Below are 10,559 nucleotides of genomic sequence, written 5' to 3'. Positions count from 1 at the left end.
ATGCTATCCACACAAAATTGTAGTCATTTTGCCAAGAGAGAGAGAGGCGCCCATCTAGCTGGATCACGTGGGCTATTTCTGAACAGTTGAATTGTATTCCGCAGTATTTGCTTTATCGTATCCTTTAATATCTTATTAATATGTATGATTGTATAAAACGTCCAAAATTTCTACTGGACCTTATACTGCTTACATTTCTTTCCTGGGGTGCTCTAAATAGATGTGTGGCTGGTTGAACTCATTCTCGCGTCGTAAATGTGCGAGTTGTAGCATGTATTACTGCGCCCACCAAGCCGAATCTGTGTTGAACGTTTGCTGGTGGTTTGCTGTACCGCGGCGCATCACTTGCGCACGCAGCGTCGTCGGTACGCCCGTCGCAGTGTTTGTGTACTTCGTTGAATGCATATGTGGCCTATGTGGCAGCCCGGTGAGTGATCCTACTGCTGTTTTTCGGGACCGCAGCTGTCGTCCGGTCCAGCCGCACAGAAATCGCGCTCTATGTGTTGTGTGCCTCACGTCGCGAATCAGCAGTCGGGCCCGCCAGGCATGCAAGCAAGCGCTACTGGGAGCAGCGTCCCGTGAAGAGCTACCATGGTGGTCGCCGACCAAGGCAACTGGGTGGCCGATGTCGTGATCGTCGTCGAAGGCACTGCCAACCTCAGTCCGTACGTCGAGAGCCTCAAGAGCCACTACATTGTCCCGACTTTGGAGTGAGTTGTACCACTCTGGCTGGGGCTAATGTGCATTCCTAGGGAAAGGAAGCGAGCATCTTCGCGTATACCGTTATTAGATGATTCGTCTCCGTGTTGCTGGCGAAAAGGGGCGTTGTTTACCAGTTGCGCGCCAGTGTTTATGACGACCATCTGGGACCTGCACGCTGAAAAGGGGGCAGCGTTATTTGGGGTTTTCGTGCAGCTCTCTGCTTTGAATAGTGCGGATGCAATGACTGTGCTGGGCTGAAAGCCGTCGATCTTGCTGTGTAGCAAAAAACTCTTGTTCTATTCAGTTGTCATAAATGACGCGTCTGCGTCATCTGTTGGCACGGCTTCGATGGATTCTTTGTCGAACGGTAAATATGCGCGTGTCTGGTGTATGTGTGCGGTTATCAGCTTCCCGCGCAGCACATTTAAATATTAGTGAGTAGGCCACCCATTTTTAGAGTGTTTTGTTGATTTCTTTTTTTCCCACCAGGTATTTCAATGGAGGTCAGATTGACGACAGGGACTGCGGCTATGATGTAAGTGAGGAGGCCATGCTCTGGCTGTTTTCTGCAGCAAATGTCATTGTTTAGTGCATTTCGTTTTCGCGTATGGCATTTAGCCATACGCGTACTACCTAGGCGGTGCTAGGTAGTACTGTAGCATGCATTGAAGTTGGAAATAACGGCAGCTGCACGTTGCCAAAACTCGGTGAAGCAGTACCGGGATAGGGCTTGCTGCGAAAGGCTGGTTACGCTGATGGCATAACGGCATCATGCCAACATCGCGCGTACTAATGGTATCGCTTTAAGCTAGAATAACGACACACGGATAAGTTGTCATGCAAAGCATAACAAGGATGAGTGCAACACTGACGCTTCTCAATGTAGCAAACAAGCCTGATTCCAACCTGCCCTTTTAACACGACACTAAAGGCAAACATTGAATCAGTCAAGACTGTTACATTACCCACCTACAAACTTCACACTGTTCATTTTATGCAAAGAGATTACTTATACGTAGAGGCCTTCGTTTTCAGCTGAAACCTGATAATTCTTTATTAATTCGTGATTTTTGCACCCCTATTAAGTTTCATGAGAATCTGGTCGAACCCTCTCCCCAAAGTGCATTTTTTAAAGGATGAGTTTAAAAATATCTGCTCGACTGGAGCGTCGAGATCAGCTCCCATGCACTGAACAACTGGCAGGACGCCATCCCAACCTAGCAAATGCAGCGCTGACGTTGTTCTTCATTGCAAATGGCAGCTGCGATGTTGAGAGGATGTTTTCCCAAGGAAGGTACGTTCAAAGATGTGACAGGTCTAGGATGGACACAGATATGATGAAAATGTGGTTTATGTACTTCAAAACGGGTTCCAATTACAAATTACCTCTTGCAAAGCATGCCCATGTGCACTCTTCGTAGGGCTTTTGTGGCACTAAAAAAGTGAGCAGAACTAAGCAAGTTACCAAATGAATTAAGCCTAAATTAAATTTAAAAAGAGCTAATGATGCCTGTCAATGCACATTGGCATAAATTATTTCATCACATGACTTATGAGCCACTCTCTTTGTCAGTATATGTTCCTCGTGAGCAGTTTCGTTCGTTCTTGTGAAAGTTTACAGGAAATTCCCAAAGTTTAGTTTACCAGCTAACAAAAACCTCGATTTCTCCCTGGTTTCCTCTTTAAAAAATATGAATGCTTCATTTTAACAACCAAAGTTTTAAGAAACATAAAACCCGAAAACCAAGGACTCGACTTTTACTCCATTTCAGACATAACAGGCAATGCTATAACAGCCATAGAGACTTCTCTCACAGCTCGCATTTGCAACAACAAAAAATTTGTGTCACACGTTTAAGAGAGATATAGGTATGTGTCGAATAATTCAATGTAACATTAAGTCTCCTACTTTTATGTTGCCAAATGTGACAATTTTTATGTAGAAGATGTTGCAGATGTGTACCTACTTACCGCAGAGGGAGCGGAGCGACACGTTTCTGTGACCGGTGTTCTACGGTGTACCGCTTATACTCACAGCCAAAACATAGTATGTCACATACTGAAAGCACAAAGGTGCACATATAATGCTTGATTTTATGTAACTTCTCTGCCACAAGATGTAGTGTTAATCTGCAAAGTGGTTATTCCTTAGAAAGCATCAGAGATAAAAAAACAACACCATTGAAAAACATGTGGAGAGATTTCAGTGACTTGCATAGTGTTGACAGAACTGCCTTATAAGTATGAAAAGAAGTCTAGGTACAGAAGAAATGATGACTGCAGCCCCCCCCCCCCCCCCCCCCCGCCTTGCCATAATTCCTATGGCATTCAACTTACCTGTGATGGATGCGGTTAACTAATTAGGACTCTTAAGCTGTGCTCGCTGTCTAGCATGTCATGTGCTGCCAGTTGGTACTGCTCGAGCGTGAGATCCACTCGTATAAGGTACCACACGTTCCTTGATAGCCCTGACCAGGTGACCAAGCTGTGTGATGAGGTAGTTTCAGGTAATTGTTCTGTGTTCTTTAATAAAAAAAAATGCAATAACATTGACAAAACTTTTTTTGTGTGTATGTTGAGATACAATGTAATTAACTTATATATATCAAATCTACCGTTTTCCCACTAATTAAGCCAAAGCGCCATCCTATTTCAATAAACATTTGTTCATTCATTCGTTCATTACTACACTTGACCATATTAAACAACACACTATACATAATTCAGCTGGATATTTTCACAGAAGTGACACTCAACACTATCCCAACATTTTCATCCCTTTTGCACTTACTGAAGATTTGTTCACTGTAAATGTGATGCTCTAAATACCTTTCAGAAGTAATCCGGCTTGATTTCTGCTTTTTATGTCCCTTTTGTGCGGCATTTGCTCTCCACAGTCACATGAAATCTTGTAAGCAGATATTTGTGTCACTGTCTTCTGTCATGCCCTACCTAACTTTGTAAAGCCAGGAAAAACTGCAATAGTTAAGTTGGAAGAAGCAACAACAAAAAAAGAAATTGCATATTATAGGGTTTGTACCAAAAGCTGCACTAAGCGAGTGAAAGCTGTATACCTCTTCGTTACCCTTAGTGGTCAAGATTATTAGTAAAGTGCTCTGTATAGCATTTTTTCTTGTAGCCCAATTAGAAAAGACAGTTAGGCTAGTTGGGGCTTTTTGAGACTTGAGACATTATTAACAAGTGCGAAAAAGACATCCGATGACAGTGGGAGGCACACGATAGGCAATGCTAGAAGGCTCTTGCTGTCGTCCGTCTTCTTTACACTAGTTAATAATGTCTCAAGTCTCATAGCCCGTGTGCCTGCTTTGGTATAAGAAACTCTCTCTAGCAATTAGTCAACAAATTCATTCTATCATTCTGGCAATATCTTACCAACAAACCTATATCAGGACTCCTCAAATCGAATGTGTTGTTCACTACTGCAGGAGAACACTACCTGCAGAATGAGGTTCAGTATATCAGGTCACCCAGTCTTAGAACAATGAACTTGGGCATTATGGTATCATACCAGGTCATATCACAAACTTGTTTTGTCCCTCTTAGATGAACCGCAGTAATTGATTAACTGTGTCAGCATAGCTTCATGTCTAGTTGGGTTTGGTCAAAGGCTCATTAATGGGGGCAGCAACAGCTGCGGCACAGCTGTAAACAGTGGTTTAAGCTGTCAGACCTAGGACACAGTGCTGAATCATGGTACACAGAACTGAAAAGGAAGAAAGTATATGCATATATTGCCCCATTCTGGGACACATGAAGCATGAAGTGAAAAATGTAAACCAAATGCATATCTTCCAACTTTCCCAAATGTTCGCAATGTTTACGAATTCGGGCTTGTACATTTTTACAAACTTAGAATCAAGCTTTACGAAAAATTAATTCTGTTTGCAACAAAGTATTGCTCATAGTCTTCAAACCTTCCGGTCTGTTTCTGAAATGGTGAAAGTATGCCAGTTGTATACTTGCTTCGAGCAAGTTTATACAGACAAGGTCCGTGAAAAAATGTTCCAAAAGGCAGGCGAACTCGTACTTTAACGTGTTGTTTTCACTGGCTTTACTCAACAATAAAATAGCAAAAACATAGACGTTTTGCCACCTATGTGTGTGGCATCATCAGTACGCAAATGCCACCTGCATAGGTGGCGAAACGTCTATGTTTTTGTTATTTTATTGTTGAGTAAAGCCAGTGAAAACAACACGTTAAAGTACAGACAAGGTCCCTGAAGCATGTGAAATTGGCAGCCGCAAAGTCACGGAAGAAGTCGCTATGATCTAAAGACAATGTGATGCTTGTCAGTCTTTGCTGTTCCACTTTTGTACCGCTTATGTGTTGCGTCTAAAGGTAAATAATAGCTAACAGAGTGTATGCATACCTCTGAAAAGGTGCGCACTCAGGACAAGCATTAAAAAAAAATGTGTGCTATCTTCCCCCCTCCTTTTCTTTTCCCTGCTGGTCATGTCTGCAGGATATAAGGTTTGTAGGTTGGCAGGTGTGCGAACACTGAAATGAAATGCAAGCTCAAAGGTAGAATCTCGTGTGTCAAAGGAGTGCGTTTTCATCCCGCATGTAGAAGCACTAGAGAACATGGACTCACTATGAAGCCCTTGTGAGAAGGTAAACTGATGAGTAGGACTTGGACTTGCCAGTCGAAGCCCTTCAGTGTACTGTTGTTGCTTGTCATCAGAGTACTGCATTGAGGCTGTTGAAGAGGACATTTGTATGTACTTCATCCAGCTATGTTTACTGCTGCCGTTTTTGACAGAACTAAGCCTTGGTTGATAAGTTTTTTGTTAGAACAGCAATGTAAACGTTGAGGGTCTTTGTATTGCACATGGTTGTACTGGGACTAGGGTTGCCACGTGGCCAGTTTTTTCCTTTGGCACAACTCATTTTTCTTTCACAGTACCAGCCGCCTGTTTGACGTCCATGTTGTTTATAGGTTTTCCGGTTCTTTCTAAATTCATACATAGCAGAATCAATCATTGCAGCCGAATTCATTCCTTATTTTGAAATATTTGCTTACCTAGAGTTCTACATATTGCTGTGTTGTTTAAGGGCTACAAATATGCCTTACGAATAAATCATTCACAATGACAGCATGAAGATTTCGAAAGTGTACCAAATTTAATAAATTAATAAATAAATTTAAATCACACAAAGTTTGTACTTGCCGTATCGCTACTTTGTTTGGTTCAAATCTTGTCTGTTTTTATGCACACAGTGCTTTTAAACAAGGACCTCCCCCCCTCCCCCCTAATTTTCTGCTGTCTTTCTTTTTTTTTTTTTGCAAAGGTGGCTCCCCTAGCCTGTAACCCACTTCCCTCATGTGGCCTGTTGTGTTTTGCAGACCAACAGCACCACCTATGCCTTGGTTGTGTTCATGGCAGCTGACTGCGCACCTGAGCCAGCCGCCATCTGCCATGCCCCAACAACAAATGTGGCCAAGCTGCTCTCCTGGTTTGACCGTGTCTCGTATGTGTCTCTTGCTCACACCCACTCAAGAAGCAAATTTTCACCTGTGTCACTGTGCGACTTGCAATGGCTTTCTGGTCCTCAGAGCTCAAATTCAAGAAACTTTTCATGAGTGCCATTGGCCAGCCAGTTCCACTAACAGTATATCCAACATTGGCCGACATGTGCTTGTACAAACAGCTCTAGTTTTGTCCCTGGCTTCGTGTTGTCAAATAATTCAGCCGGGCTCTTCAGCCTGCTAGCCTCCTGGTTAGCTCGGATTGCAGGGCAAGTGCCCTGTAAAGGTGTTGGTCCCGGGTTCAAGTCACGGAGCACAACAAATTTTTCTTCAACTGCGAAGCTTTCTTTCTGAAAAACTCATGGGCTTCTTCTGTAGCTTCGCGCCCGTTGGGTGGATGTAAGCTTTCCCTTTAAACCTCTAGTATAAGGACATTTGTAAATACAAGGCCAGATCTTTCAGATAAAGCAGTGCTGTATAGGATGGATAGACGGGCTAGTTGGTCTTGCATTCAAAAGAAACTTAGAGCGGAGGAAAGACAAGCGACTAAAGAGGTGACACACAACACAAACACTGAACTTGCAACTGATTTTTACTGCATGCAAGGAAAAAGTATATACACAGAGATGCATCGCACATGTCGGAAAGTACTAAAAACCAACAAACATCAAATGTACTTGTCTAACAAGGATCAATGAAGTTGAATTCCCTGTCACGTAGTAACAAAGATGGTTGGCTCACACATAGAGTGGTATTCTTAGTGATATGTTAAAGGGCCCCTGAAACAGTTTTTTTGATGCAAATTTTTTTGATGCATAGGGTACAGCTAAAGTTAATCATTCACACCACAATTTGTGTAAAATGTCTCATATTAAGAGCTCTACAGACGATTACAAGTTACCCTCCTCCATAGCCATGCATTTTCTCCTCAACTCGTTCACCGAGTGATCGGGGCTAAGCTCCGCCTTCACTGGCTCTGCGTCATGATGGCACATCGTGTCGTCGACTTCCGGTACTCTAGGAGCGCGCGAAGCCTCTCCAAACTCTGCGCCAGCTGCTTGACAGTCGACCCCAAGCGACAGCTATCAAAGCAGCGTGCATTGCGAGCATTCTGTCGCAGCACTGAACGTTTCTGGTATTCCAGTAACCACAGGCAAGCTGGGCGTTTCGACAGATAGCTGGAGGCATAAATTCAAGCTGATGAAGGAACTTCAGCTTAGACGTACGTGAACGGCCTGATCAGTCTGCAGGGACCAGCCATCTGTTGGTGCAGAGCTTAACCAGCCAAACAAAGTGCTAATATTGCTCTAACCAAGTGTAAAACGTTTTAAACATTTACAAAAACAATGTGTTAATGATTACACTCCTGCGAAAAATTCACACCAGCAGCAAAGAAGAATAAATTTCGTTACTGCAACTGTGTGTGGTTTAGCTCTGTGCCACCTGGTGGCTGCATCGTGCAGACCATTCACATTTGCACTTCTGCTCATCCCGTAAAACTACACGGTCAAACGACCAGGCCCTGTCCCCTTGCGGCTTGCGTTTACCCTAATACCGGACTCGCAAAACGCTATTGCGTTAGTAATCTTCCTGTGTAAAGTGACGGCCGCAATCGCACAGATCCTGGCGCCGATCGGATAGTGGCAGTCGCTGCAGCCAGTCCGCTCGTGTACTGGCTTGCAGAGGGACACGATGTCGCAGCTTGACATATTGCCAGTCGCTACGTTTGCAGTCCACAACACAGCAAAGTCGAATCATAGTGCTTGCGAAAAGACTGAGGCCGACTCTGACCGCGGAGCTCTCGTCAAAATGGAGCATGTTGCAACACAAGCAGACGACACTTGCTGTGTGCCGGAAGTGCTTAAGTGTACTGAAATGTTCTTGTGCATTCCCTTTGTGTTACTTTCTTTTTATAAAAACAACTAACATTCCAACTATTACGAACATCATTTGTTTGCCATAAAGTTGAAAAAATTATCAATCATCCGCCCTGGTCAGCCAATCGGATAGCTCGTCCCACTGACGTCATATGGGTAGGGGCGGCTGAAAATTCCGCCGAGCAGTGTGCTGCGATCGGCAGCGATGTGCATTTTTAAAACCTTATAATAAATTACATGCTTTATCCAAAGCACTCAGATGCATCAATTAATGATCAGAAGGACATACTCTAACGACTCAGTACGTTTGTACAAAATCTTCAAAATTGTTTCAGGGTCCCTTTAAGCCTCCGAAATTTCTCATGTGGTCTGGTCAAAATGACTGTGCCAGAACAATATCGCTGTGCTTTCAAACAAGGGTTTACATTGGCATGATTGGTAATGAGATGCAAGATAAGAGAACAGCACATTATTTAGTGAATTTTGATGTTCATGGATCAGAATGCCATAGTCGCACAGCGGTAGGTCGGGAACACTGGTCATTATGTATTTTGGCGACCAGTAGAAAATGCATTGCCCACTCTTGCAGCTTCGTTGGTGGAGCAGGAGAGTCGTGCAGCCACATTGCCGAAGGCCTCGGGACTGCGCTACAAGTATTTGATGACTTCCAGGCACTGCGTGAACCAGGGTGAGTGCTATCTTTCACTGTTAGGCAGAAATCAGTCATATTTTACTAGGTATTAATCCTGTCATAACGGTACAAATGCTTGCATGAGAGCACGGTTTGTGAGTAGCGTGGTGAAGATTGCACAGACGACGAGACACAAAAGAGAGAGGGACCACAATGCTTATGTTTTGGTGTTTCATCTTTCCTTCTTGTCAGGTCATATGCACTGTTCCACTTGCTGATACAAATGTCTGTCTTTTTAGACATTCAATTGTGCTTTTGTAACGTTAAATCATAGAATGATGTCAACATTTTACCAACAAAAAGATCTTGGCTCAGTTTGATGTATGGCTGAGTGTGGTTTTGCATTAAATTTCTGCGAAAGGTAATTTCGCATGGCTTCAGTGCTTGTTCAGTATTGTCATGCATGGTTTGTTGTTTCAGATGCATTGTGCAGCTCTTGAGCTTGGTTCTCATTCAATCACTGTTGATAATGTTCTTGATTTCACGTGATTTCAAAGACACACCAGCGGCACAATTTAGCTGCACGGGTAAATTAATCTTTTGGAGTTTTGTTCTTGAGGTGCTAAGAACTGAGTTATGTGGTAAAATAGCAGAGTTAGTGTGGAGATGCCCGGTGGGTTTTCTCGCAACACTGACTGATGCCTTCTCCACATCATGTACAGTAGAATCTCAACAACATGAATCTCACGGAGTTGCAAAGAACATTTGTGCCCTCTAAAATCTTTGGCATGGCTGCCTTTGTCTTCCGTGCTGGACTCATTTTATGCTGCTAATTATCAACTCGTCCAAGCTCATGTGCCCTCATTGGATTCAAGATTCGTGTTACTCAGGACTGAAATTCGTATGTTGGGGCAGCAGTGATGCAGTCATGCAGATTAATTAGTGGTGGAAGAATTTCTGTGCAATCAGCAACTGATTTTTTGTAGGCACACGGAGACTACAAAAATGATCGGAAATCGAGTGGTTCGAAGGAAAGAATTTTACGAGAAAATCATTACTCTTGTGTTTGCCCAATGCATAGTTTCGTGTGCGTCATGCGTCACTGAGTGTGTGCCATTAACGCTACAGTTCCCACTACTAGATTTTAATTAGGTGATTACTGGCTCCACATGAGCTTTTTTCCGTTTCTCTGTAAATGTACTTGAAAGGCAGACTACCTGTTGTGGCTATAGGTGGACAAAGCCATGGGGGTGAACCTTTTGCATGTGTATTACTAAGCTAAGTAGCCGGAATGAGTTCGGAATGACTCTCAGCTTCTCTGATACTATGTGGCTTACTTTGTTTCCAGAAAGCAGCCAAACTTAAGCTGTCATATAAATATTGCGCACCATTTGCGCCATCTGTTTCAACAGCCACTTGTTGCCACAGTTTGCTGCAAGTCAGCGCTTACGCCGGCTGAACGGCAACCAGTACACAAGTTGTCACCAGAAGACAGGAATTCTATTTTGCTTTTGAGAGGTCCATAACGTGTGTGACAACTGAGATGGGCTAGAACTCAATAGAATGGACTAAAAAGTTGATAGAGATGTCTGTACAGATTTCGCAAAAAAAAGTCAGTGACCACTTTTTAATTTGGATGCCTTTCCAACATTGCCACAACCCCATAGAGCCAATGTACAAGGACATCTGAAATTTCAGGCACTGAAACGCTTCAGGGTCCGATATTGTGGGCCGAAACGGCATTGATTGAAGCTACTACCGCTGCCATTTTGATTATCTCGCAGCCTTGAACCAGCATTATTTCACGCTGATCCGCTGGCAGCCTCAGTAGTCGTGTTGTGATGTTGCTAGGCCTAGCTG

At 43.5% G+C, this 10,559-nt stretch overlaps 1 protein-coding gene across 9 annotated transcripts in view; it reads left to right on the top strand.

Moving 5' to 3' along the window:
• The first annotated feature begins 240 nt into the window (after positions 1-240).
• The window catches only part of LOC126537915 (mediator of RNA polymerase II transcription subunit 25-like), a 105,657-nt gene continuing 95,338 nt past the window's right edge, over positions 241-10,559 (top strand). For 4 of the 9 annotated variants that reach the window (XM_055074538.2, XM_055074537.2, XM_055074541.2 and 1 more), the window contains exons 1-4: positions 243-710; positions 1,192-1,237; positions 6,069-6,193; positions 8,658-8,756. In XM_055074538.2, the coding sequence (XP_054930513.2) occupies positions 592-710; positions 1,192-1,237; positions 6,069-6,193; positions 8,658-8,756 (389 nt within the window). In that variant the 5' untranslated portion in view covers positions 243-591. Of the gene's footprint in view, positions 711-1,191; positions 1,238-6,068; positions 6,194-8,657; positions 8,757-10,559 lie in introns of all 9 variants that reach the window. The other 5 variants (XM_055074539.2, XM_055074535.2, XM_055074540.2 and 2 more) reach the window with 3 other exon arrangements.

This window comes from Dermacentor andersoni, chromosome 4 (assembly GCF_023375885.2).
Source record: "Dermacentor andersoni chromosome 4, qqDerAnde1_hic_scaffold, whole genome shotgun sequence".
NCBI lineage: Eukaryota > Metazoa > Arthropoda > Arachnida > Ixodida > Ixodidae > Dermacentor > Dermacentor andersoni.
This window is presented reverse-complemented; position numbering and strand designations above follow the sequence as displayed.